The sequence below is a fragment of the Neoarius graeffei genome, chromosome 14 (genome assembly GCF_027579695.1).
Source record: "Neoarius graeffei isolate fNeoGra1 chromosome 14, fNeoGra1.pri, whole genome shotgun sequence".
NCBI lineage: Eukaryota > Metazoa > Chordata > Actinopteri > Siluriformes > Ariidae > Neoarius > Neoarius graeffei.
The window spans coordinates 9,054,678-9,082,546 of record NC_083582.1 but is presented as its reverse complement, the minus strand read 5'-3'; the positions used below and the strand labels follow the sequence as shown (position 1 = coordinate 9,082,546).

The following is a 27,869-nucleotide window of genomic DNA, read 5'->3' as shown; positions in this document are numbered from 1 at the left end:
TAGAGGCACAACCCACTTTCGAACGCGGTTGCCCCTGTGAAAATGGCTGGGTCAACCTGTAGCTGCGCTTCAGTCTATATAAAGCCGTGTGCGAAGTGGTTTCTTTCAGAAGCGCTGAGAGCGCGCCAGTGCTTAGAACAAGGAGAGGAAGGGCTTAGTGGAATAGTAGAAGTAGCTAGATTATATACATAAATAAATAGGCACATTGAGTATTAAGAAACGTGGTTCATTTGGAAACCACCATCGGACACGTTCCGGTCACCTCTCGGTGCCAGGAAGAGCGTCTTGGTGGCGTTTCAGAGCCGTTCTCTCTGTGAAAAGCGGCGTGCCGAGGGGAGGACGAGTCTCTTTGAATAGACAGGATGCACGGACCGCCTTCCAGCGACAGCGCATGCCCACTGCGCCTCATCAAGAGAGTTCAGTTCGGCATCATCAGCCCAGATGAGCTTGTAGGTCTACCTTTGCGTTAGAGGTTTTTCTCTTCATTCTTTGGACACCAGCTTTGTTGCTGTGAGCTTCGCCATGTTATTAACATCATAACCACTTTACATTCATGTTTTACTTCAGTTTTTAGGCTTTAGTGTTTGCTCGCGCGCCTTGTCTTAGCATTAGCTTAGCACTAGCTAGCTGCCTCACGCGCCACTCAGTCACAGCCATAACTTAAGCGAGCGCACGTGCAGAAAGTTGAGCAGAAATTCAATTATCAATAAAACTCATTTTTAAATACATCAACGCAGAGTTTATAAAGACCTCACATTGTCTGCTTCTCTCTTTTATTTCCTTTAAATTCTTGTCGCTAATGTCCCAAAGGTTTTCACTTCATGACAATAAAAATATCAATGAAATCAAACGCATATGCTTTTTTAATCGTGGTTTTTATTTTTTTATTTTTAAATGCACTTGAAGTTAATCTTGACTGCAATAAACACGAGAAATATATTTTGCATATAAACCTGCACTTTATCTAAATGCAGTCAAGTTTTCACACTTTTTTTAATGCAGTCAGTGTAGGCTTGCGAGCATGTATTGTAAAGCTGTCATGAGGACCTGGGGGTGTGGTTCCTTTCTAGAGAGTCACGTGATGAAGGATGCACGGTGTGAAAATGCATCCTGAGTGAGATTATTCCTGGTGTTGGGAGCTGCGATGTCATGTTGGCATTATGGTCATAAGCACTCATAACGTGTATGCAAACCTGAAGTGGTGGCATTCATGTGTGATCTCAGATCTGCTCTTGGATGAATGGCCTGAGGTTGTACGTTTGCCTACAGTATATAGAGAGAAATTAAATAAGGTCTTCGTTCAAATATTGATCCTTTTGGGTATTCGACAAGCATGCTTTTAATATTTTCACCTGGTTCTTTGGCAGAAACGGATGTCCGTCACAGAAGGGGGCATCAAGTACCCCGAGACCACCGAAGGAGGACGCCCCAAACTGGGCGGCCTCATGGATCCTCGTCAGGGGGTCATCGAGAGGTCCGGGAGATGCCAGACGTGTGCAGGTACATCATGATCTGTTTAGTTTTATGGTGTTTTGAAACCAGGCATGACCGATTTCAGGAATTTGGTTAAAGTTAAATATTGACTTTTAGATACCGTCTTGATTAAAATGCTAATTCAGGCTAATAGTGAACAAAAGTATTACCCTGAGGAATTAGGTTTTCCTTATGAGCTTGTTTTTTGTTAACTCGTTACCTGTTTATGACGTAGGTAACATGACGGAATGCCCAGGTCACTTCGGTCACATCGAGCTGGCCAAGCCTGTCTTTCACGTCGGCTTCATCACAAAGATCATGAAAGTCCTCCGCTGTGTGTGCTTCTTTTGCTCCAAGCTGCTGGTTGATGCGGTGTGTTCCCCCCCCCATGAATCACCCTATAGTTCTATAGAGATCTTGCAGTCACGTGACCGGAAAGTACACAGCCGCCATCTTGTCGGTAAAAAACACAGTTGAATACTGCTGCACTCGTGTACAGAATGGATCAATTTCAACCGACGGACTACACAGCTCATTTTTCTAATGAACAGAGAACTAGATATATGTCTAAAATAAACGATCTACAGATTAGTGACCCTTATGGCTTACCGGACGGAGTTTTCACGACCGTGTCAGTGGATATTGAACTGCCAGCGGAATACCCAGACGTGTATAATTACCTCATTAACTTTCCCTTGCTGTTCAGTGGTGAAGCACTGCGTGCTTATAAATCTCTGGACAGTTATCTTTACAGAAATTCAGGATTTGTCAGCGACTCAGATGTGGCATCTTGTAAACAAGAAAATAACAATCCTCATTGGACGGGTAAGTCACTTAAGTATCTAGTATAGCACTGACCAGCCGATTATAGAATAGAATAAGGTAATTCCAGCTGTAATTCCAATCGTCCGTCTTGTTTACCATGGATCTGGCGTTGGAGAGGTAGAGGCTTAGGAGTGGAGATTTGAGTGGCTGTTTTCTGAGTTTAGTCAACAGGCTGGCTCTGCAGCCTTGCTTTTGCTTCCTCTCCCGACGACGCCTCCTTCGCTTTGCTTCTGATAACAATCCACGGAGACCCCGCTGGTCTCGCTATCTCGTCCGGAATGTTGTGCATGCGATGGAAATCGCTACAAACCGTCATTTTCTGCTGGAAACCAATGTCCAGTAAGTCCATACGGTTGTAGTGGATATTGAAGTCCGGTACAGACGAACAACACGCAAAAATACACACAAAAAACATAAACGTGCACAGGTAGGGAGAGCTTGCAGCCGTTGTAGTAGAATTGTATATAGTAGGGTTTTCCAGAAGAAAAGAGAGAAGTAGAACCAGAAGTAGAAGGCGGAAATATGGCGTTTGACCGACAAGATGGCGTCTGTCATAATCTAGATTGGCTGTGACGTCACATGCAAGTGCTCCATAGTGTTATATTTCTTCAGCATTATTTGGAGAATACAGATCTGTTCACTGCAAGCTTATGAACGTTAAGCAAAACCCGTTTGTCTGTGTTACAGAACAACCCCAAAATCAAAGACATCCTGGCCAAGTCGAAAGGTCAGCCACGAAAGCGCCTGATGCACGTCTACGATCTGTGTAAAGGTAAAAACATCTGCGAGGGCGGCGAGGAGATGGACAACAAGTTCGGAGTGGAGCAGCAGGAGAACGACGAGGACCTCACGAAAGAAAAGGTGAGCTGGAACACACACGTGGCTGGTTTCAGGAACCTCATTTCTGTTTGTCAAATGTATCGCCTCATATTGGGTTTTACGGTTCTTTGGTTACAATCAGGGTCATGGTGGATGTGGGCGGTACCAGCCTCGTATCCGGCGCTCGGGTCTGGAGCTGTACGCCGAGTGGAAGCACGTGAACGAGGACTCTCAGGAGAAGAAGATTCTCCTCAGTCCTGAGCGCGTGCACGAGATCTTCAAACGCATCTCAGACGAGGAAGATCTCATCCTGGGGATGGACCCCAAGTACGCGCGGCCTGAGTGGATGATCGTCACGGTGCTGCCGGTACCGCCTCTTTCCGTCAGACCGGCTGTGGTCATGCAGGGTTCAGCCAGGAACCAGGTGAGGGTCGAATATTCAGAATGATCAGGTGTAATGCTCAACTTTATACTATAGAATTATTAGCTAGAATTTTTTCCATTGAGTCAAGTGTGAGAAAATAATTCCTTAACTTGTACAAACAATTTCTTTCTGGGTTGAACTTTAAATTTGACCTTTTATTACTTCATTTAGTTTTTATTTTTACAACAAAATTTGTCCCACTGGAAAAAAAAAAGTTTAAATTTTACTCAATTATGCTTCAGTCATGACTGGACAATCATTTTAAACTGAAAACAATTTTCAGTTTTGGCTTTGACGAAAGATTGTTTTTTGAATTAATCTTATTAGCAAATAAGTGTACAATTTGAATTATGCAACTGTTTGGGTTACTTTAATTTCATTCAAACTGTATCTCAAAGAATAAGCTGTTTCTATTCAATATCGAGTTTTTTTTTTTTTTTTTTCCATTTAAAAAGGGTGTAAATTGCATCATTTTCACCACACATTTACGTGCATTTAAAGTGTCCTGTTAAATTGTTCTTGTGGTTTCCTTCAGGATGATTTGACGCACAAGTTGGCTGACATTGTGAAAATCAATAACCAGCTGCGACGGAACGAGCAGAGCGGCGCTGCAGCGCACGTTATCGCAGAAGACGTCAAGCTCCTGCAGTTCCACGTGGCCACCATGGTGGACAACGAGCTGCCCGGTCTGCCTCGAGTAAGTTTTAATAACACATGCACATTCAATTCGCTCTGAATGTGTGTAGCATTCTAGAAAAAATGTAAAAGAGCGATCACAAGTTAATTGCATTTCCTAATGAATCCGCTTGGAAAGGTGTTTTGCGGAACTCTACTGTCAGACTGACTGTAAAATCATAACGGTGAAAATCTGAAACTTTCATGTCAGGCGATGCAAAAATCGGGCCGCCCGCTCAAATCCATCAAACAGAGGCTGAAGGGGAAAGAAGGCAGAGTGCGAGGAAACCTGATGGGGAAGCGTGTGGACTTCTCTGCCAGGACTGTCATCACGCCCGACCCCAACTTACAGATCGACCAAGTGGGCGTGCCTCGCTCCATCGCTGCGAACATGACCTTCCCTGAGATCGTCACGCCGTTTAACATCGACAGGTAAATGTACATCGTAATTAAAAGACCCCAAACACCTGGTGCTTCACTCACTCTGGGTGATCTGTGAAAGAAGCGTTGGCAGGTCCGTGATGGTATTAGATATTACCAGTTTATCGAGATGATTCACTTTGATTCCCTTTTCAGACTCCAGGAGCTGGTGAGGAGAGGAAACAGCCAGTATCCCGGAGCCAAATACATCATCCGCGATAACGGAGACCGAATTGACCTTCGCTTCCACCCGAAGCCGAGTGACCTTCACCTTCAGATCGGCTATAAGGTAAAGCAATGCAGCTTTAACTTTTCAAAATTTATTTTTTAATACGTATGCAAGTTATTCCATGAAATCAAGTCATACATGAGCTTATAAGGCGTGTCTGAGATTTCAGTGGAATAATTTTTATTCTGTCCACATTCACTGGAGTTTGAGAAATGGAGCATTTTTTTTTTTTTTTTTGAAAATTCAATAAATAACTTTACACAAAACATCCGACAAAACAATTTTCATTTAGGCAGACTGCTTAAACTTATCAATGGCTGCACGAATTGACTTTAGTGTTTTTTTTTTTTTTTGCAGTAGTAGAAAGTGCCCTCTTGCTGTCCTGCTGAGGTATAGAATAGCTTTAGACATTTATTTAATTCTGGACATTTCAGTTCTGTAACTTTCAAACTTCTTTGAGCTTTTGAACCAGTCTAAAAAAAAATTTAAAGGAACAGTCCACCATACTTCCATAATGAAATATGCTCTTATCTGAATTGAGACGAGCTGCTCCGTACCTGTCCGAGCTTTGCGCAACCTCTCAGTCAGTCAGACGCAGTCAGACGCGCTGTCACTCCTGTTAGCAATGTAGCTAGGCTCAGCATGGCCAATGGTGTTAGTACGCCTGTCATTATAGTGCGGACTTTCCATAGCATAGAAAATCGCCACGTTTCAATTTGTGTAACTGAACTTGTTTCATATCACTGGTCATATAAACCTATGTAAACAGGAAAAACGCGGAAGAGTTTGGTCGCATCTAACTACAGCCCCAAAAAATGCCATTGGCCATGCTGAGCCTAGCTACATTGCTAACAGGAGTGACAGCGCGTCTGACTGACTGGGAGGTCGTGCAAAGCTCGGACAGGTACGGAGCAGCTCGTCTCAATTCAGAGAAGAACATATTTCATTATGGAAGTACGGTGGACTGTTCCTTTAATGCTTAAAGATGAAGAATGTAAACAAACCGGTAAAATGATGGGAGAAGTTTGTGAAAAATGCTATAATAATTCTTGGGGTGAAAAAAAAATGTTCTTACCAAAAAATACTTTCATTCCATATTTTGTTGCTGCCTTTTTTTTTTTTTTTTTTTTTTTAATTTTTAGGGGTTTTGTTTTCGAGTAGTTTTTATTTAGTCCTCGGTTGGTTTAGTAACTTATGTAATTTTTTTTTTTTCTCCTCCCCTCAGCTCACGGTATATGAGCTGATATCGGAGTAGTAGAGTAGCCGATCAGAGCACGCGATTGCTCATATCCAGTGAATGTGGATCGAATATAAAAACATTCTTATATATGTGTATATTCTGTAGAGCAGTCCATCATCCTTTTCTTTTACATTCTATTTTATTTTTGTTGTCCTCCCCTTCTCCAAACTATCTTCACTACTTAGGGAGGAGCATTGCAGTAAGCATTTCACTGCATATCATACTATGTGTATGTGACACAATTTTGATATCTCCTCAGGTGGAGCGGCACATGTGCGACGGTGACATCGTCATCTTTAACAGACAGCCCACTTTGCACAAAATGTCTATGATGGGTCACAGGGTTCGAATCCTGCCTTGGTCTACGTTTCGACTCAACCTCAGGTACATCAGACGCTTTAAAAAGAGATGATGGTTGTACAGAGAGCCCTCTGCTGACTGAGAGCTGAATTACAACATAGGAGAAAAAAAAAATAGTGAAGCTGAGCTGTTCTGGATGGGGCGGTGCTTATTTCCAGGCCTCAGTGTTAGTCTTGAGTTAGAAATTAGCCAGATCTAATATTGTAAGAGTTTAATATTTAAAATAAATAAATAATTAATATTAGGGATCGACCGATATTATTATTATTTATTTATTTTTTTTCTGGGCCGATACCGATTATTATGGAATTGGGATGCCGATAACCGATATGTGCAACCGATAAATGTAAACATTATAATTCACATGAAATTAAACATGGCACACACTGACAGACCTTCATATCCATGAAATGTATGTTTAATTGTAAAATTGAACATGAAATTTTGTGCAGGGAGATGCCAGCAGCATTTGTACAATAAAGTCAAACATTAGTTAGAATAAAATGAGAAATAAAATAAATATTCACCAATAAAAAAAATCACTCCCTACTGTATCACTGCTCACCATTTTCAGTGGAAAATAAATGAAAATACACTCTGGATTCTTTTACACTAAACTAAGTAAGACTTACCAACTTCAAGTAGTTTTTAAATAACAAATCAAGTGTAGGGAGCTGCCTGCAGCATTTTTTAAAAAGTAAAATCAAACATAAAGTTGGCTATCACTCCCTATTATGTAACAACTTAACAAGTAACCATCTACATTCTAATGCTTTTAATGCCCAAGCCTAATATTCCCAGTTTAGGAGGATTATATTGTAGTGAAGGAAGCATTACATGTAGTGTCAGCGAGACTAGTTGGTTGTAGGCTAATTCAAGTGCTTCCTTCCGTAAGCTAAGTTTGCCTGGCTACACAGATGCAAATGGACAATTTTAACGAGTAGTAGATGAAGAATGTAAACATATAATGATGTTGTGTGTTTGTGACTTATTGTGGCAAAAGCAGTGTGTCCTTACCTTGAAGTGGGATCTGCTTCTGCCCGAGTGCCCGTACGGCCGCCTTGAAACAGTTCACAGCGTTTAGCTACGCGTGTTGATTGGCTGTATCCCTTGTGCCGCTTCTGCCCGAGTGCCCGTACGGCCGCCTTGAAACAGTTCACAGCGTTTAGCTACGCGTGTCGATTGGCTATATCTCTTGTGCCAAACAAATCAGATGTTGTGGTGGGCGGGACCGTGTTCTTGAACTCAGAGAGGCGAGTGCAGGAAAGGACGTGCAGTGACAGTCGCGTTAGGAACGAAATGGCTGCAAAAATGTATGTTATCGGCGTATCGGTGGAAATTATGGCTGATACCGATAACCCTAAAAATGCAGAATATCGGCCCGATGTATCGGCCAGGCCAATTATCGGTCGACCCCTAATTAATATACGTCTGTTGCTCTGATTGTACTGCTTTTCTGGTTATTCAGATTTGATTAACTGATGGATAATCAGAATAAAACTCCACTCTCCTTCCTCCGCAGTGTAACGACTCCTTACAACGCTGACTTCGATGGAGACGAGATGAACCTTCACCTGCCCCAGTCACTTGAGACCCGCGCTGAGATTCAGGAGCTGGCCATGGTGCCGCGGATGATCGTCACACCCCAGTCCAACAGACCCGTCATGGGTATCGTGCAGGACACGCTCACCGCCGTGCGCAAGTTCACAAAGCGAGATGTCTTCTTAGAGAGGGTTGGTATCACTCAGTGGTGAATAACAGGATATAAAAGACAGATTGATAAAACCTAAGCATTTTTACTCTTCGAACAGGGTGAAGTGATGAATCTGCTGATGTTCCTGTCTTCCTGGGATGGCAAGGTGCCACAGCCTGCTATCTTAAAGCCACGCCCACTGTGGACTGGAAAACAGATCTTCAGCTTGATCATTCCAGGTCACATTAACGTCATCCGTACGCACAGCACGCATCCGGACGATGAAGACAGCGGCCCGTATAAGCACATCTCTCCTGGAGACACGAAGGTGGGCCTGGTTAATTTGGCCACGCTCTTAAATCTAGGTTTTTTTTAATGGGTTCCTCGGGTGTCCCTCTGAAGGAACCCTGATGTACTGTTTGAAGTGTTCTCCAATCAGAAAGGATTGTACGTAGACCTATTTTTAAACTTAGCTGACAGGTTCAGAGATGACTCGTTATATCTGATTGAATCTCCAGTTTTGGAAGATAACTGTCCAATGAACCTTTTTTGTAAAAGTGTGTAACTGTGCGGTTAATAATAACCTCTGCGTTATTTTCTCAATCCAAAGAACTTGTCAGACATTTAAAATGTACATCTTGGTCACTGGTATGCTATTAAAGCAAAGGTTCTTTCAGGGATCATTGGATAATTACTGATTTGACTAGGTACCCTCTCTGATGGGCCAGAGTTCTACATAGAACCTTGAAGACTCTTGGACAAAAGAGAATTGGAGAACCCTTAAAGGTTCTATATTGTACAGCTGTTTGTATTGACCATAACGTTCCTTGCTGTTCCAGGTGATTGTGGAGAACGGCGAGCTCATCATGGGCATCCTGTGTAAGAAATCTCTCGGTGCGTCCGCCGGTTCTCTCGTCCACATCTCTTACCTGGAGATGGGTCATGACATCACTCGCCTTTTCTACTCCAACATTCAGACTGTCGTCAATAACTGGCTGCTCATTGAGGGTGAGGACTTATTTGAGTGTGCATATATAATAATTGATCATGATGAGCTTAGCTCTCATAACCAACTGATTTTCCTTTCTTCTGAGCTCATCGTCGTTTTTTTTTTCCCCCACTCCTGTAGGTCACTCTATTGGTATTGGTGACTCTATTGCTGATGCAAAGACATATCTTGACATTCAAAATACGATCAAGAAGGCCAAGCAAGATGTGATAGAGGTGAGGATTTTTTTTTTTCCTTCCCCCAATTATCATGTCTCTATCCATAGTTTCAATAGTGTGGATGATTGTTGGTATTGGCGCCCCCTGCTGCCTGTGAGCTGAACTCAGGGATAAGAATTTTCCGCGGATCTGCGGAATTCCGAGTTTTTCCCGCTGAAAATGTCATTTTTGTGAAACGTGTAAATCCGCTGAGAGAATTTCGGGGGGTAGGGGTCAGCGCGAGGCGAGGCTTGTGGTGGCACAAGCAGGCAGGACCGCCCGCCCGCCCGCCAGCATCTTTTGGCAACGCTCATCGCAAAATTAGTTGCAGCTGCGATAACGGAAATCGTCATTGCTTTCTTCAATATTTATGCTAACGACAACTCATGACGATTTCCGGCAACGTTTTGGCGCTAGTTTCATCTCACTTCTACAATTCACGGAGAAACAAGCTATACGTACACGGTTTTGATCACTTTTTAAGTTCTAGTTATTTTGGTTAGTTTTCAAAGTTACTTCGCCAATATGGCGAAAGCTTTGGACCGCAAAAATGAGGATCGTGCCAGGGAAATCGATAAATCGAACGGGATAAAGAACTGTTTCCGATGGGCATGGCTCGATAGTAGCGTTACCGTGCAGATAGGGACACAAACTGTGACGACGTGCCTGACGGAACATATCCGAAAAGTGGACGTGCCGGGAAAGGTTCTGTGTATTCTGTGCTCAGATATGATCAATTATGGAAACAGAGGAGCTAGAAACATCCAGGAGCACTTCAAAACAAAGAAGCACAAAGGTATGTTTTACTTGAATTGTCAAAGATAGTCAGGAGGAATCTAATATATCGTTGCGGTTGCCTCCATTATCGCTCACGATATATATATCTGTAGGGATTTGTTATCTTAAAGTTTATAAACGTTTTAAACCATCATTGAATTTGAAAACATTCATATATATATATATATATATATATATATATATATATATATATATATATATATATAAAATTAGTGCTGTCAAGCGATTAAAATATTTAATCGTGATTAGTGTCACGACTGTCATAGTTAACTCGCGATTAATCGCAATTTAATCGCACATTTTTGTCACATGAAAAACCACTGTAATTCTCTTATCAGCATAAAAAAGTGAATGGGCTTGCTTTGTACCAATGTGTGTTTTTTTTTTTTTGTTTTTTTTTTGTTTTTTTTTATTGCAGAGCATAACACGTCTTGTCACAGCCACTGACATCCATAACTTCCATATTAGATGAGAAAACCAAGGGATGAAAAAGTGCATATCACTGTGAAAATAAAAGTTTTATTTTACTCTTCATTAGTTTCTTTTGAAGAGAAGTATTTGCCATAAAAGAAGAAAAAAACAGATAACAAAAATAAAAACATTCATCATACGTTCAAAAACGTTTATCATAGTGTGGCACTGTATTATCTAATTCTCACTGCTTATAACTCTACACCTACCCAGTGGAGATGAGCTGGGAAACTGAAGACTGAAGGAACAGTATTGAAAAGTATTTTTCCAGTCTCACCTGTGAAAGGTAATCCCATGTGATCTCGTTTGGACGGTAAACCTGTTGGTACAGTTAAACGCAGCGCGCGACAAGCCTCAGCAGGAACTACGGGTGACTCGCAGGGCCAAATTAGAATTTGCGTTAACGGCACTATTTTTTTAAATCGCGTTAAATTGAGATCGCGTTAACGCGTTATTATCGCGTTAACTTTGACAGCACTTATATATATATATATATATATATATATATATATATATATATATATATATATATAAAAATATTATGTGGGAAAGTTGGCAGAAATTTCAGAGGTTTTTTTTTTTTTTTTTTTAAATGTCCCATTCTCATCCCTGTGAACTGCAATTGCCAGGGGGTGGAGCTTTTCATTTCAACATTCACTTCCATGGCATAATTGAGTCCATTTTAGAGCTTTAGCCCAACTTAAACCTTGTACTCTACTTTCCAGGTCATCGAGAAAGCTCACAACAATGAACTGGAGCCCACTCCAGGTAACACTCTGAGACAGACCTTTGAAAATCAGGTCAACCGTATCCTGAACGACGCTCGAGACAAGACGGGATCTTCTGCTCAGAAGTCGCTGTCCGAGTACAACAACTTTAAATCCATGGTGGTGGCTGGATCCAAGGGCTCCAAAATTAATATCTCACAGGTGAGACCTTGTTTTGTGTCCCGAATGAGCATCACGTGATTTAAACATTTGGCGTTTTATACAATAGCTGTAGAATTGGGTATTTTCTCTGTACATGCTCTAAATTAAATTACAAATCTTTTTTTAAATGTAGGTTATTGCTGTGGTGGGTCAGCAGAACGTTGAAGGAAAACGAATCCCTTTTGGCTTCAAGCACCGCACTCTTCCTCACTTCATCAAGGACGACTACGGTCCTGAGAGCAGGGGGTTCGTGGAGAACTCGTACCTCGCCGGTCTGACGCCCACGGAGTTCTTCTTTCACGCCATGGGAGGAAGAGAGGGTCTGATCGATACGGCTGTGAAAACTGCCGAGACGGGTAAAGAACGATAGCGTTCAAAGTGACCCGTTAACTAGAACCGTGTTGGTAGTAACATTCCTCATGAAGTTGCTCTTTGTGTTTTGCTCGACTCAGGCTACATCCAGCGTCGTCTGATCAAGTCTATGGAGTCGGTTATGGTGAAATACGATGCCACAGTGAGGAACTCGATTAACCAGGTGGTACAGCTGAGATACGGAGAGGATGGCCTGGCTGGAGAGGCTGTCGAGCTCCAGAACATGGCCACACTTAAACCGTCCCATAAAGCTTTTGAGAAGAAGTGAGTCAATATCGTAATCGCATCCTTATGGTCATGACCAGACTGTCAGAATTGCTTCAAGTAAATCTTTCTAGTAATCTGGTCTTTCCATGCCGAGTTGTCTGATATTTTAGCCTTGACCGTGGACCTCTATCCTGTGGAATTTACCAGGTTCAAGTTTGACTACACTAATGAGCGAGCTCTCCGGCGCACGCTGCAGGAAGACGTGTTGAAGGAAGTCATGTCCAATGCACATGTGCAGAGCGCTCTGGAGAGGGAGTTTGAGAAAATGAAGGCGGACCGAGAGATCTTGAGAGCCATTTTCCCCACTGGAGACAGTAAGGTGTGTGTTTTAAAGGGGCAATGCTTGCATAATAGGGGTGTTCACACGGCAACTTTTACTCCGGTGTAGCACCGGGGCTGCCCCGGTAGAGCGTTCACACGGTACAAAGTTATAGCGGTGTCGCCCCTGAAAGCTGCTTAAACCGGTGCAAATCTAACCCTGCTCGGGAGGTGGTTTAAGAAATTTACTCCGGAGTAAATGCTAGTTTGCGGGGCAGCACCGATATAAAATGGGCCGTCTGAACGCTACAGGGGTAGACTCGCTACATGTGAGGAGAGTTGATTACATACGGGCATTGCATAATTTGCATCCTGGTATTTTGTGCTTCCAAAATAGCGAATATCAACAACAACAGAACTGCGTGTCTTCCAGTGTTGCCAGATTGGGCGGTTTTAAGTGCATTTTGGCGGATTTGAACATATTTTGGGCTGGAAAACGTCAGCAGTATCTGGCAACACTGGTGTCTTCATCCACGTTGTTTTCCCGGCGCTTGGTGATGCCATGACAACCGGGAAAAGGAAGTACATTTTCACGCATGCGCATATTTTCATTTCCGCATTATTACTATCGTATAGCACGGTCGCAAAAACTGCCCTGTGACCGCAAGTGGGGCTGCACCGGTGCTAACACGCTTCTCTCTAGTAAGCAGGTTTGTGACGTGTGAACGCTCCACAAAATTTACACCGGTGTAAGATATATCGCAACAAAATACATCGGTGCAGCATCGATGCAAATATGTGCCATGTGAACACCCCTAATGTGTACTTTACCAGCTTAAGGCCAATTTATGCTGACAACCCAGTCCTCGCAGACAGTGTCTGCGTAGCCCCCCCCACCTCCGCAGACGCTCTGCGCGCACCTCCCAAAAATTGTGACCACCGCAGAAGCCTCGCAGACAAGAGGGCTCTGATTGGTCCACTCTACATCTGCTATACACGCACTTCTGCTTCCCTACTTTCCCGGTTTGGTTTGTTTTCACGACCGCCATTTTTAAAAACACAAGTGAAGATGGAGCAGCACGAAGAGCGGTTGATCGAGGAAGTACGTACATCTATACGACTCCAGTTCTAGTCATTATAAGTAACCGGAGGATAAACACTCCACTAACCACACCCACCAACTACTCCTAGCGATTTCGCGACTTCACGCCCCCTTGCGTTGTGGCAGTGAATAACATCGCGCACGCCTATTACTCCCCGCTCAACGATAAATTACAACTGTCTGCGAAAAGCTATCTGCGAAAGCCTTGTCGCAAGAGCATGCAGAGGCCTTTAGAGTTTGTACAGGTGGTTAACGGTGTTGTAATTTCTTCTCCTTTCCTGTAGGTGGTGCTGCCGTGCAATTTGGCCAGAATGATCTGGAATGCACAGAAGATTTTCCACATCAACCCCAGAACTCCAACAGATCTCAACCCTTTAAGAGTGGTGGAGGGTGTGTAAACTTATTACACGTTTCAAGAGCGTGCTTTTAGGTGTCTGTGCTCCAAAATCAATATTTACTTCCATAATTCTACCTTTTTTTTCCCCCAAAATCAAAGCATACTAATTATAGGATTTAGCAAGGGACATGACCTCATACGTTACATAAATTATAGTTTAAATGCATCTAACTTAGCAGCTTGTGCTTGAATTACTAGACTATGATTTTTTTTTTTAATAAATTTAGGTGTGCAAGAGCTGAGTAAGAAGCTGGTGATTGTGAACGGTGACGATCCGTTAAGCAAGCAGGCCCAGCAGAACGCCACGTTGCTTCTTAACATCCACCTTCGTGCCACCTTGTGCTCCAGACGCATGACTGAAGAGTTTCGTCTCAGCTCCGAGGCCTTCGAGTGGCTCCTGGGAGAAATCGAGACCAAGTTCAACCAGTCGATTGTGAGTAAAACGCATCCTGTGATGTAAACGCGTCCGAGCCGGATTGCTATATTTAATCCGGATCTGTTTCAGGTTCACCCGGGTGAGATGGTGGGTGCTCTGGCTGCTCAGTCTCTGGGTGAGCCTGCCACTCAGATGACCCTGAACACTTTCCACTACGCTGGTGTGTCTGCTAAGAACGTCACCCTGGGTGTGCCTCGACTCAAAGAGCTAATCAACATCTCGAAGCGTCCCAAGACTCCGTCCCTGACGGTGTTCCTGCTGGGCCAGGCAGCCCGCGACGCCGAGCGCGCCAAAGACATCCTGTGTCGCCTGGAGCACACGACGCTGCGCAAGGTCACAGCCAACACTGCTATCTACTACGACCCCAACCCCCAGAACACGGTCGTAGCCGAGGATCAGGAGTGGGTGAACGTTTACTACGAGATGCCTGATTTTGACGTGACTCGCATCTCTCCCTGGCTGCTGCGCATCGAGCTTGACCGCAAGCACATGACTGACCGCAAACTCTCCATGGAGCAGATCGCTGAGAAAATTAATGCAGGTGAGCCAAGACACTCTGGGATTTGCATCAAAGTTTTTTTTTTTTTTTTTTTAAACACCAAAGAAAATGGCTGAGGATGAGAAAGAGGATGGTGATAAAGGAAAGGGACAAACGTAAACAAGACGTAAATGCTAACAGTGGTAATAACTAGGCATGTACAATATTGTGCAATGATTAATCACCATGCAAATTGGTCAATAGACCCCTTTGCATGTTTATAAACAAACCGACCGTTGCCAGGATGCACGCGCAGCCTGGACTCAAACAATGGCGCTGCCCATAGACCGGCATTATGAGCTGTCAGATTATGCAAAACAATTGTCGTTACAAGACCGAGAATGCTACATAAATAAGTTAACTCTAACAAGTGGACATCGCCTACCGGATCCGTATTTAATTAAAGAGTGGATGGACGATGTTAGTAAGTTTTCCTCTGATACCTGAAGGCGGTCATACTATTTACAAAAAATGTCAAACTCAAAAAATATATATATATATTTACAAAAGTAGCCTGCCATCAACATTCTGGTTACAGCAAGACTACAACTTGATTAACAATGGGACATTCATATTCATTTTGTTTTAATCAGATTATGCCAGTGATGTGATGGCAATGTGGCTTTAGCTCCAACAGCAAATACCAACACTGAACAGCAATTTGCAGGAGGTGATGGCATGAAAGGAATGATAGTGTAAAGAGTGCAGCTAAGAGAAATCAGAGCTGCGTAAAAAGCGAGAGGCAGAGAGCAGAAATGAAACTGAACGCGGCGGGAGCTAGGTTAGAGCAGTCAACGTAAGTTGGCATTTAGAGTGAGGGCACACAATTTTACCTTTCCATCCTTGCTTTAAAATTGTGATTTTCGGCATACACAAATTAGTCTGGCTAACGTGACTTCAAAGCTCTGCGAGCATTTGGTCTGGCAAAGATATTAAGCCCAACCGTTTCCCAAAGTGCGTGGTTGACCCGCCTCCCTGAAATGCCTGTTTGCTACTGGTCAAAGCCAGAAAAGGCTGTGACAAAGCTTAAACCAATCACATCACTCTTTCCTCTGACGTATGTGACGCGATGGGGCTAACTGGTAGATTAAACTCTTACCGAAGCCGGTCGGGAGCAAGGCGAAAACGTCCTTCCTTTCAATAAATACCTCCAGGGCTGCTCTTTGCTCCGTTTTCAATGAGAACTTGCTCCATGTTCGTAATGTTTCTAGTGAACGAAGCGCTTCCGGCATAGATTCTGTAAACAATCTATGGCTTCCGGTCGCAGTTCTACTACGTCACTGCCTTGAACACGCCTCTACCCAGGGCCGTTGGAGATGCTCAAAGTTGATTGGCTCCCGATTTTTCGGGAGCTTGGAAGAGCTGGAGATAGCTTGCCTGGCCAGACTAAGCTCGCAACAGGCTCTCATGTTGCGTCACGCTTAGGATGGGCGGGCCCAGGCTATACACAAATAATGATGGCACAAAATCTGGACTGCTTGAGTCAAGCGAGACCTCTCCTACAAACAAAACTGCATGCAAAGCTAAGTTAACATGCTAACAATATTCATTACATTGTGTAACTATGACTCAGCTAATCAGACAAACGTTACCAAAGTATTCAATCAATAAACGAAGACTAGAAAGAATAAAAAAGAAAGATTTAATAAATAGCCTGATCTTACCTGTGATGAAGTGGGCGCTGCGCATTTTTGATGGTGCTTTCATCCCAGTCTACACGTTTGATGGCTTGTAGCCATAGATGTCGGCGATTATTTATTTATTTATTTTTTTGAATGGATGAGATCCTGCTGGAATTCTGTACATTTTAACCCCATCACTGCTACGATTCTGACACCCGACAACACAACAACTAGGCATTTCTTCTCGTCTCTACCGTCGCTGAGTTTTTTGGGTCCAGGCTGCGCGCGCAATTTCCTCTTACGTATGAATGACGTTTACTGCGAAGGGGTCTATATGCATGATCTTAGATTTTCCTAGCTGTAATTTTGTCATTTAGACAGCAGAGGGCGGAATAATGTGCTATAGAGGGAATGGGAGGGCCTTCGCTGTAGGTGGAAGTAACACAGCTCTAATGACTATAAATAGCTTTAACAAGAAATCGGAGCTCTTTTTACAGACTGCTGAAAGATAAAGAAGAGAATCAAAGTGAGATACAAATGTTGGTAAAATTTATTAAGAAAAAGGTTATTTGTTAACTTTCATTTTTAATAAACGTAGTATTTTTTTACCCAAGTCTATATTTTACTGCAATGTTGCTTATAAAAAAATGAAATTTTTTTTTTTAAACTTAACAAAAGGGATGTTTTAAGTTCATAAAGAATAGGAAAATCTTGCATTTTCGTTGTTAAAATTGTTTCAAAAATGTAGTGGGAAAACTGAATTGTGAATTGGATGACTCCTCACATGCTGAGTGAGTAATAGAAAGAAATTATTGCAGTAAAAATAGTTTAGTATTTTATCCACTTTCACTGGATATGAGCAGTCGTGTGCTCTGGGAGTTGTCACCACACTACTACTAGGATATCAGCTCGTTATACCGTGAGTAGAGAGAAACAAAATGGTGGAGCATGTTGCTGAACCGACCGAGGACGAAATAAAAACTCGAAAACAAAACACCAAAAAATACGAAAAGCAACAAAATATGGAATGAAAATAATTGATGGTAAGAACGTGGGGTTTTTAAAAAAAAAAATAAATTGCTCGTCATTTTGCCGGTTTGTTTGCATTCTAAGCGGGAATGATTGTCGGACGTTTTATATAAAGTTTTTCTTTTTTGAATTTGCTAAATAAAAATGCTCTTTCTTGAAATCCATTGAATGGATAGTTATTCCACTCAATCTCGTCGTACATGGCTTATAGCCAACTCGGTGCTACGCGACTCGTCGGCTATCAGCTCATGTACGACTCGATTTCGTGGAATAACTGTTAATTATTTAGTATTTCTAATTTAATCTGTCGCTCTCAAGGGAGTACGCACTCCTCAGGTTCTTTGATGGATGAAATTTAACTTTCAAGCAATTTATTACCTGCCTTTATTTTGCGAGACTTGTACCAAAGCTGTGCACATACTAGTACCTTGTTCTTGCAATATTTTGTAATAAACGTAGTTTCTTTTCCCGTAAATATTAATAACCTAAAGCCAATAGATAGATGTTTGTGTTTTATATAAAACCCGTACAAAAACACCCCAGATCTGTTTAATTCCAGGGCAAAGCATGCAAATAAAACTTACCTTGTGAAAATTTTATCATACTTTATTAAATTCAGATACAATGAATTGAAATATTCTCATGTTAGTATTTAGTTCTCATTGCGAATCATGAGAAAACAAAATGGTCGGCCGTATTGTCGACTTGAAACGGTTAAAGATTGAAAATCACAGCTAATGTGCTTATTTACATTTTCTGATGAATCCCAGTTCAGGTATCTTGTGCATTTTTATTTACAGTTGTGTTTAATTGGATATTAAGAACGAGTTACAGAAATGTGTGTTTTGAGGGGAAATGTTTTCCAAGATTAGAATAAAACGGGCCATAGTCTTAAGGCCTTCAAGCTAACAGCTGTTAGATGCTGTAGGAGCTAGAATTTTCTTAACCAGTGTAGGTTTCTGTGCTCAGTAGGTCATTTCTTTCCGTCTCCCAGGTTTTGGTGACGATCTAAACTGCATCTTCAATGATGACAATGCTGAGAAGCTGGTGCTACGTATCCGAATCATGAACAGTGACGAGAACAAGTTCCAGGAGGTGAGATTAAGGCTACTAATACAATACAAGTTATAGCAGGGCTTTTCAAAGTGTGGGGCGCACCTCCCCTAGGGGGCGCCAGAGTTCTTCGGGGGGGCGCAATGTGAGGAAAAATAAACCAGAATAAGTTACTATAGAGATCTTGCAGTCACGTGACCGGAAAGTTAACAGCCGCCATCTTGTCGGTAAAAAACACAGCTGAATACTGCTGCACTCGTGTACAGAATGGATCAATTTCAACCGACGGACTACACTGCTCATTTTTCTAATAAACAGATAACTAGATATCTGTCTAAAATAAACGATCTACAGATTAGTGACCCTTATGGCTTACCGGATGTAGTTTTCACGACCGTGTCAGAGGATGTTGAACTGCCAGCGGAATACCCAGATGTGTATAATTACCTCATTAACTTTCCCTCGCTGTTCAGTGGTGAAGCACTGCGTGCTTATAAATCTCTGGACAGTTATCTTTACAGAAATTCAGGATTTGTCAGCGACTCAGATGTGGCATCTTGTAAACAAGAAAATAACAATCCTCATTGGACGGGTAAGTCACTTAAGTATTACTAGTACTGCACTGACCAGCCGATTATAGAATAGAATAAGGTAATTCCAGCTGTAATTCCAAATCGTCCGTCTTGTTTACCATGGATCTGGCGTTGGAGAGGTAAAGGCTTAGCAGTGGAGGTTTGAGTGGCTGTTTTCTGAGTTTAGTCAACAGGCCGGCTCTGCCTGCAGCCTCGCTTTTGCTTCAGCTCCCGACACCGACGCCTTCGCCTGCCAGACCCGATAACAATCCACGGAGACCCCGCTGGTCTCGCTATCTCGTCCGGAATGTTGTGCATGCGATGGAAATCGCTACAAACCGTCATTTTCTGCTGGAAACCAATGTCCAGTAAGTCCATACGGTTGTAGTGGATATTGAAGTCCGGTACAGACGAACAACACACAAAAATACACACAAAAAACATAAACGTGCACAGGTAGGGAGAGCTTGTAGCCGCAGCCGTTGTAGTAGAATTGTATATAGTAGGGTTTTCCAGAAGAAAAGGTAGAAGCAGAACCAGAAGTAGAAGTAGAAGGCAGAATATGGCGTTTGACCGACAAGATGGCGTCTGTCACAATCTGGATCGGTTGTGACATCACATGCAAGTGCTCCATTGCGGACATTTAGCGAACTTCAGCTAGCCTTTGTCAGAGACAAAATGGATCGATTTTTAGTACCTAAAGCTACAGTGAGTGAGGAGACAGCGTCTGGGCCAAGCAAAAAAAAAAAGGAAGTATGACCACGATTATTTAAAGTTTGGATTTTCATGGACTGGATCTGAAGATGCTCCACTGCCACAGCGTGTTGTCTGCCAAGAGGTGCTAGCTAACGATGCTAGGAGATGTTTAAAATGTGTAAAACAAGACGTTTTTAAAAAAAAAGCACAGATGTTTAAAATGTTTAAAAAAAAAAATGTTTTCAAAAAGCACAGATGTTTAAAATGTGTAAAAGAAAAAAATGTGTACAACAACCATTTTTTAAAAATACGAATGGAACATTAAGTATAGCAACAACAAAAATTGTCGGGGGGGGGGGTGTGCTGTTGTTTATTTGCTCTCTGAGGGGGGGGGCTGACTCTCCCACACTTTGAAAACCCCTGAGTTATAGTATTTTCAAATCGCTATAATCTCACCTGGCCATCACGGTGTCTCCGAATGTTTTCTACACGTTTCATCTGGCAGGATGAAGAGGTGGTGGATAAGATGGATGACGACGTGTTTCTGCGGTGCATCGAGTCCAACATGCTGACGGACATGACCCTACAGGGCATCGAGCAGATCAGCAAGGTATGACGAGTCACGTGATTAAAATGGGACTTTAAAAAAAAAAAATTGAACAGATCCCTGTCGCAAGCTCCTGTTTATGTCGGTCTGGTTGTGTTGTCTCCTTTAGGTGTACATGCATCTTCCTCAAACCGAGAACAAGAAAAAGACCATAATCACAGAAGAGGGAGAGTTTAAAGCTCTACAGGAATGGATTCTCGAGACGGACGGCGTGAGTCTGATGAGAGTCCTCAGCGAGAAGGACGTCGACCCCGTCCGGACCACCTCCAACGACATTGTAGAGATCTTCACTGTAAGATTTTGTCCCGTTTAGGAATATCGCAAAACACAGATCCAGAGCTAATGATGATTAAGCTATAATTGTAGAATCGCTGCGGCTGTGTTTGTTTGTTTATATTTCGTCTGGTTCCGATCTTTCTCTCGTAGGTGCTCGGTATTGAGGCAGTGCGCAAGGCTCTGGAGAGAGAGTTATACCATGTCATCTCCTTCGACGGTTCTTATGTGAACTATCGCCACCTTGCACTCCTGTGCGACACCATGACCTGCAGAGGTCACCTGATGGCCATCACCCGTCACGGCATCAACAGACAGGACACCGGCCCGCTCATGAAGTGCTCTTTTGAAGAGACGGTAAGAAAAAGAGCCCAGAAATGAACGTTTTTCAATGGGGTTTGGAATTTTTTATATATATATATATATATATATATATATATATATATATGTGTGCATACTGGTGTCTTTAGACACAATGCATAGATGTAAGGTTGTTTTTTTTTTTTCTCTATTCTCCTAAAAATTAGATTTACTAAATACAAATTTATTATTTGTAGGCTAGCTTGTTGGTAAAAACTTGGCCTGCACAGATTCTGAATGAAAGGTTCAGTGCAAGTTTAATAAAAATAACAGTAATTGATTGATTTAAAGGAACAGTCCACCGTACTTCCATAATGAAATATGTTCTTCTCTGAATTGAGACGAGCTGCTCCGTACCTCTCCGAGCTTTGTGCGACCTCCCAGTCAGTCAGACGCGCCGTCACTCCTGTTCAGGGCCGGTTCTGCCCTAATATGGACCCGGGTGCAACATCGCGCAAACCCCCCCACCCCCCCCCCCCCAAAAAAAAAAAAAACCACACACACCAGTCTAAATCAGGACAACCATCACATAACTATAAACATTTTACATCAACTATTTTAACTAAATGGGCTATAATAAATGAGCCTGCAGCCATGGCGGGCTGCCTTAAAAAGTAACCATTTGTCCTACCTTAAAACTCGTTTTGCATTTTCTGCCTCCTTTTTTGTATTTTCGACCCTGCGTTTTTCTTTCCTTTTCTGAAACCCGATTTGTGTCCAGACATTTTGTTCTGCTACCAACGAACTAACTCGTCAGGTCTCGTCTCTCGAGTCCGCGATGATTCCTGTGGGAGGGGCAACAATTGATACATTTTTACAAACAGCCAATAGGGAGGTTGCAGCGTTCAGGCTCTCCTTTGCTCACAGACACTCAGTAATGCACTTATTCAGGAACAGAGAGAACTCTTTATTTTATCTTATTTTTTGGGGCCCCTCTCCACACCAGTCCCGGGTGCAAATGCTACCGTTGCTACCCCTCCAGAACCGGCCCTGCTCCTGTTAGCAATGTATCTAGGCTCAGTATGGCCAACGGTATTTTTTGGGGCTGTAGTTAGATGCGACCAAACTCTTCCGCGTTTTTCCTGTTTACATAGGTTTATATGACCAGTGATATGAAACAAGTTCAGTTACACAAATTGAAACGTGGCGATTTTCTATGCTATGGAAAGTGCGCACTATAACGACAGGCGTACTAACACCTTCTGCGTGCTTCGGCAGCGCATTGATACCTTCACAGGCCCATGGTAAAACTGCACTTCCAGGAGGGGCTGCCGTCTGCCTCCCGAGCCGGCCGAGAGCGCTCCTCGTCGGGCACGGCCAGGCGGGCGAATGCCCTGGTCCATCCGCCCTGTCAAAAAAAAAAAAATGGTACAACTCCGAGTGCAGGTATCAATGCGCTGTCGAAGCGCGCAGAAGGTGTTAGTACGCCTGTCATTATAGTGCGGACTTTCCATAGCATAGAAAATCGCCACGTTTCAATTTGTGTAACTGAACTTGTTTCATGTCACTGGTCATATAAACCTATGTAAACAGGAAAAACGCGGAAGAGTTTGGTCGCATCTAACTACAGCCCCAAAAAATACCATTGGCCATGCTGAGCCTAGCTACATTGCTAACAGGAGTAACAGCGCGTCTGACTGACTGGGAGGTCGCACAAAGCTCGGAGAGGTACGGAGCAGCTCGTCTCAATTCAGAGAAGAACATATTTCATTATGGAAGTATGGTGGACTGTTCCTTTAAGAAATAATTGCAGGTATTGCATTAATTTTTTTTTTTTTTTTTTGTCTGACTCTTTTTGAGTAGACAAATTATACAGGAGGAATCCAAATGTCAAATACAACAGCATGATATAACTTGACGTGACTTTTTCATTGGTTTGTCCTTTACCTGTGTGTAGGTGGACGTCCTGATGGAAGCATCGTCCCATGGAGAATGCGATCCCATGAAGGGCGTGTCTGAAAACATCATGCTCGGGCAGCTGGCTCCTGCAGGCACCGGCTGCTTCGACCTGCTCCTGGATGCTGAGAAATGCAAATACGGCATGGAGATTCCCACCAACATCCCCGGCATCAGTGTGGCTGGACGTAAGTAGCGTATTTGTTTTATGGCGGAATTTATTTATTTTTTTGTCACTTAAATTTTTATTGACGCATTTTTGCAACGATTAAAACAAATACAAGTAAACTAAACAGAAAGCTGCCCGGGGAGAGCACACTAGTCTTACAATCTTGTAGAATGGTATATCTTTCAATTATTATTCCAGTCCAGTATTGGCGTTTAGAGTCCTGTATAGGGTTCATTTTTCCCATTTCCGGTCCAGTTGTGCTCCCTGTAGCCTCAGTATGTGTGTCAATTTTTCCATTAAAAAGATTTCTTCCACAATTGTTATCCATTGATCTTTTGTTGGTGGTATTTTTAATTATTCATAAAAATTATTTCAACTCATCACTTCAACTTCATGCCTTTGTTTCCTCCTTTTGCAGCAACGGGAATGTTCTTTGGCTCCGCCCCTAGCCCTATGAGTGGCATGTCTCCAGCCATGACCCCGTGGAACACAGGGGCCACTCCGGCTTACGGTGCATGGTCTCCCAGTGTGGGTGAGTGCACACTCTGCAGGTCATGGTGTCGCAGAAAAGCTGTTGCTTTTGTTCGCTGTTCTCAGATCCTACATTTATATTTTCTCTGCTTCATACTTGCTTTCCTTCTCCAAACAGGAAGCGGAATGACTCCAGGAGCTGCCGGTTTTTCACCCAGTGCTGCCTCCGATGCCAGCGGCTTCTCTCCGGGTTACTCACCCGCATGGTCTCCTACCCCTGGCTCTCCTGGGTCTCCTGGTCCAGCCAGTCCTTACATTCCCTCTCCAGGTTAGCTTGGGAGCCATTTTATCATTTCATGTATCCTGGGGAGGTGTATTTAATAATATTTCATAATTTTCTTTCAGCTTTCAGAATCTTATCTTTTTTCCTGCACGTTCTCTCCTCCAGGTGGCGCCATGTCTCCAAATTACTCCCCCACATCTCCAGCGTACGAGCCGCGATCCCCTGGAGGCTACACCCCACAGAGCCCTGGCTACTCTCCCACCTCTCCATCGTACTCTCCCACCTCTCCTTCCTACTCTCCCACCAGCCCCAACTACTCCCCAACCTCTCCATCCTACTCCCCAACCTCTCCATCCTACTCTCCAACATCTCCGTCTTATTCCCCGACCTCCCCAAGTTATTCGCCCACATCGCCCTCTTACTCTCCGACGTCTCCATCTTATTCCCCCACTTCTCCATCTTATTCTCCGACGTCTCCATCCTATTCTCCGACTTCACCCTCTTATTCGCCGACGTCTCCCAGCTACAGCCCAACGTCCCCGTCGTATTCGCCCACCTCTCCGTCGTACTCTCCGACTTCCCCATCGTACTCTCCAACCTCTCCTTCGTATTCCCCGACGTCGCCGTCTTATTCCCCGACGTCCCCCAGTTACAGCCCAACCTCGCCCAATTACACGCCAACTTCACCCAGCTACTCGCCCACCTCTCCGTCTTACAGCCCCACCTCGCCTTCATACTCGCCCACGTCTCCTAATTACACACCCACCAGCCCGAACTATTCCCCCACGTCTCCGTCTTACTCCCCCACCTCTCCGTCTTACTCCCCATCCAGCCCTCGGTACACGCCCCAGTCTCCTACGTACACCCCGAGCTCGCCTTCTTACAGCCCGAGCTCACCATCCTACTCCCCCACGTCTCCAAAATACACCCCCACCTCTCCGTCGTACAGCCCCAGCTCTCCGGAATACACGCCCACTTCGCCCAAGTACTCTCCCACTTCGCCCAAGTACTCGCCCACGTCTCCTAAATACAGCCCCACGTCTCCGACTTACTCTCCCACGACACCCAAATACAGTCCTACTTCTCCGACGTACTCTCCGACGTCTCCAACCTACACCCCGACCAGCCCCAAGTACTCGCCCACTTCGCCAACATACTCTCCGACGTCTCCGAAATACTCCCCGACTTCACCAACGTACTCTCCTACTAGTCCCAAAGGCTCGACTTACAGCCCGACCTCGCCTGGGTACAGTCCGACGTCGCCGACCTACAGTCCAGCCATCAGCCCTGATGACAGCGATGAGGAAAACAACTGAAGCAGACGACGGCTGGATTCGACTTGCCATCGCGATGCCGTCTCAATCCTTCGAGTCCCTTCTTGAAAACACAGCATCAGCATGGGACGTTATCATGTCTGGATGTCGCCATCTTTAATTCGGCTGACAAAACTACAGACTCCGGGGTCCTCCGTATGAAAAGTTCTGAAACCTTTCGGACCTGTCGGCCATTTTTCACATCATTTCTGTGAACACGCTCTCAATACTATGACATTGTCATAGCTGTGAACTGTAGAACCTTAAAAAAAAGCCTTTCAGCTTTGAGTTTGGTTGGGTTGAGAAGGGGTTTTGTGGTGTTTATATGAGTATAAATCTGAAACCCCACCCTGCTTAAATTAGGCATTTCTAATTCAGTGTTGAATACAATGGAAGTCTGAGCTTAATTTGCCAAAAAGCTTTCAAAAGTGGCTCATGGCTCATTACAGCAGTTGGAACTGGAAGAAAGAAGTCAACTAAAGTGAAGTGCACAGAATTGTACTGAAACGTATCTAATGTCTTTTTTTTTTTTTTTTTTTTCCTCCATCTTGCTTTTGTAAATACGCTATGCTCAGTTTGTTTATCCAATGGAAATGCAAATGGAACGGACTGAAACTAATGAACATTAAGAGTCAGATTTGAGTTTGTTTTTCTGTTAGAATTAATCAATCGATTAAGATTCAGACGTCTAATCTGAACACGTGCTCATATGCTGGTCATTAGCGTAGAAGGAAGGGTCGTAGTAAGTAATGGATGGCCATGTTGAAAGCTTGTCCTCGTCAATGTTGGTTCGTTTGTTATTTTGGTAGTTAATCTTTCACCAGCATAATGTTCAATTTTCAAATAACCATTAACGAGTTCTAGCCAGCAATAGCTTCCTTCCAACTAGAGAAGAATGTGAATTTTTTTTTTTTCCCCTTTTATTGATTTTAGTGTTATAGGAGGATGAGGACGAGGGAGTTAGTCGTGTGTGTACAGTACACACACACACATACATATATATATGCGCGCATGCATGCGCTGGTTTGCTTGTTCTGTCAAGCTAAACCTTTTTTTTTTTCCTTCCCCAAATCTTATTTTATCTCAAATCTCCCCCCAAAAACCTCATCCGTCCCCATCAGCATCTATGGAAACACATTTCTCATGACTTCCTTTTAGTTATTTAAAAAAAAAAAAAGACTCCCAGTATAACTTGCAGAAGGGAACTGTAATCGCTTCTCAAATTGCTTCAGAGCTGTTTAGATTTGTTTGGGTTGACTTTTGGATCAAGTATTTTGGAGGTTTTTATTTCAGCGCTCTCGCCTGGTATGTGCAGTTTGTTTGCGTAAACAGAAGGGGGCGGCAAAGTTGATTTTTGACAGTGTGCTGTGAGAAAGCAAGCTGTGTGCTGAAACCCATTTTAAAGCAACTTTGACGAGCAAGCTGTCTCTGTCCAGCTTGTCATTTTCATGTTCAACACCAAGACTTCTGTTAATCCAAGTGTAACCCAAAATTTCTTACATCAGTGAGTAATCAGTGTTTCTCTGTTTAGTTTTTTTTTTTTTTACGTTTGTCCTCCAACAAACATTTGTTCCTGAGGGATGGATGGAGGGGTCAAAGTAATAAATACTGTACAATACTGGACATCTGTACGGCGAACGTTTTGTATAGAGGTGGAACCAGGGTTCGTTCCTGACGTGAGGCCTTTGTCTTGCTCTTGATGTCAGTCCTGGTGGCTTTGTGTGAGCATTTGCTTTCTAAAGCCTTAGAGCAGGTTCATCAGCTTGTCAGTCTCTGCTCTAGATTGCCTTCAACAATGTTTTCTTAAAGTTTCAGTCACTTTTGTGCCCAGGCTCAGAGTAGAAGTGTGTGTGGGTGGATGGATGTTTGAGAGTGCGTCTGTGAGAGTAAATTTCGACAGGGTTTCCTTCAGTTGAGTCGGGTTTGAAAAAGGTTAATAAAGCAAGATTTAAACTTAATTGCCACTGTATAGAAGAGGACTTCTCTAATTCTCTGTATGTATTTGTTTGTTTTTGACTTGATGATAAAACAATAAAATGTTTGCCTACAAATCCTTGCTCTGTTTTTTTTATTACTGAAATGTCTAATTTGCTAACTGATCATTTGATGACTAGACTGGCTGGCTAGTTTTAATCATCTGGGTTTCCTTGTGTTATGCCAGCTATCACTTTAGCAGAACTGAAATTCAGGTAATTTGGGAAGATGGCAGTTTGGTCTCGGTTTCAGGATCCTCTTTTCACATAATTGTGTGACTGGGAAGGAGGTAGGAATGCAACGTTGAACCTAAAACACTTGGTGTTTTAGCCAGTGAGGTACAAATCACCTGGTCATGGATTTGAAATATCTACTGGACCATGTTGATCACTTCAAAACCTTTTGGGAAGTATTTGGAATAATTCCTAACTAATATTTCCTAAGATCCAGCTTAAGTGATGCAGGGATTCGATCAAATCCAAATCAGCTCTTCTAACAATTTTAGTACACATCACCTATGCTTATTAGGAACACTTGTACTCTTGCTTGTTCATGTGTTTTATCCGTTCAGCTACTACAGAAAATGTCAAGAGCTTAAGTTAATTTTTGTATTTTCATC

At 43.2% G+C, this 27,869-nt stretch overlaps 1 protein-coding gene across 1 annotated transcript; it reads left to right on the top strand.

Annotated features, from left to right (window-relative positions):
* Positions 1-121: 121 nt before the first annotated feature.
* polr2a (RNA polymerase II subunit A) lies at positions 122-27,327 on the top strand. Its single transcript, XM_060939227.1, has 28 exons — positions 122-449; positions 1,368-1,500; positions 1,709-1,845; positions 2,986-3,159; positions 3,260-3,541; positions 4,077-4,238; positions 4,428-4,648; positions 4,793-4,925; positions 6,365-6,489; positions 7,988-8,198; positions 8,277-8,486; positions 8,998-9,166; positions 9,288-9,382; positions 11,359-11,562; positions 11,696-11,918; positions 12,015-12,198; positions 12,349-12,520; positions 13,846-13,951; positions 14,186-14,391; positions 14,464-14,935; positions 18,578-18,678; positions 20,410-20,514; positions 20,621-20,803; positions 20,938-21,141; positions 23,042-23,228; positions 23,628-23,741; positions 23,859-24,008; positions 24,129-27,327. Exons 1-28 carry the CDS (start codon positions 363-365, stop codon positions 25,277-25,279), a joined length of 5,901 nt encoding a protein of 1,966 aa, XP_060795210.1. The 5' UTR covers positions 122-362; the 3' UTR covers positions 25,280-27,327.
* Positions 27,328-27,869: the final 542 nt, after the last annotated feature.

What these genes read in the sequence shown, in the direction of transcription:
- polr2a (XM_060939227.1), top strand. Translation starts at nt 363, where the DNA reads ATGCACGGACCGCCTTCCAGCGACAGCGCATGCCCACTGCGCCTCATC. An exon ending in ACGCCGTTTAACATCGACAG is followed by an intron (nt 4,649 to 4,792) that starts GTAAATGTACAT and finishes TTCCCTTTTCAG; the next exon opens with ACTCCAGGAGCTGGTGAGGA. An exon ending in CCAAAATTAATATCTCACAG is followed by an intron (nt 11,563 to 11,695) that starts GTGAGACCTTGT and finishes TTTTAAATGTAG; the next exon opens with GTTATTGCTGTGGTGGGTCA.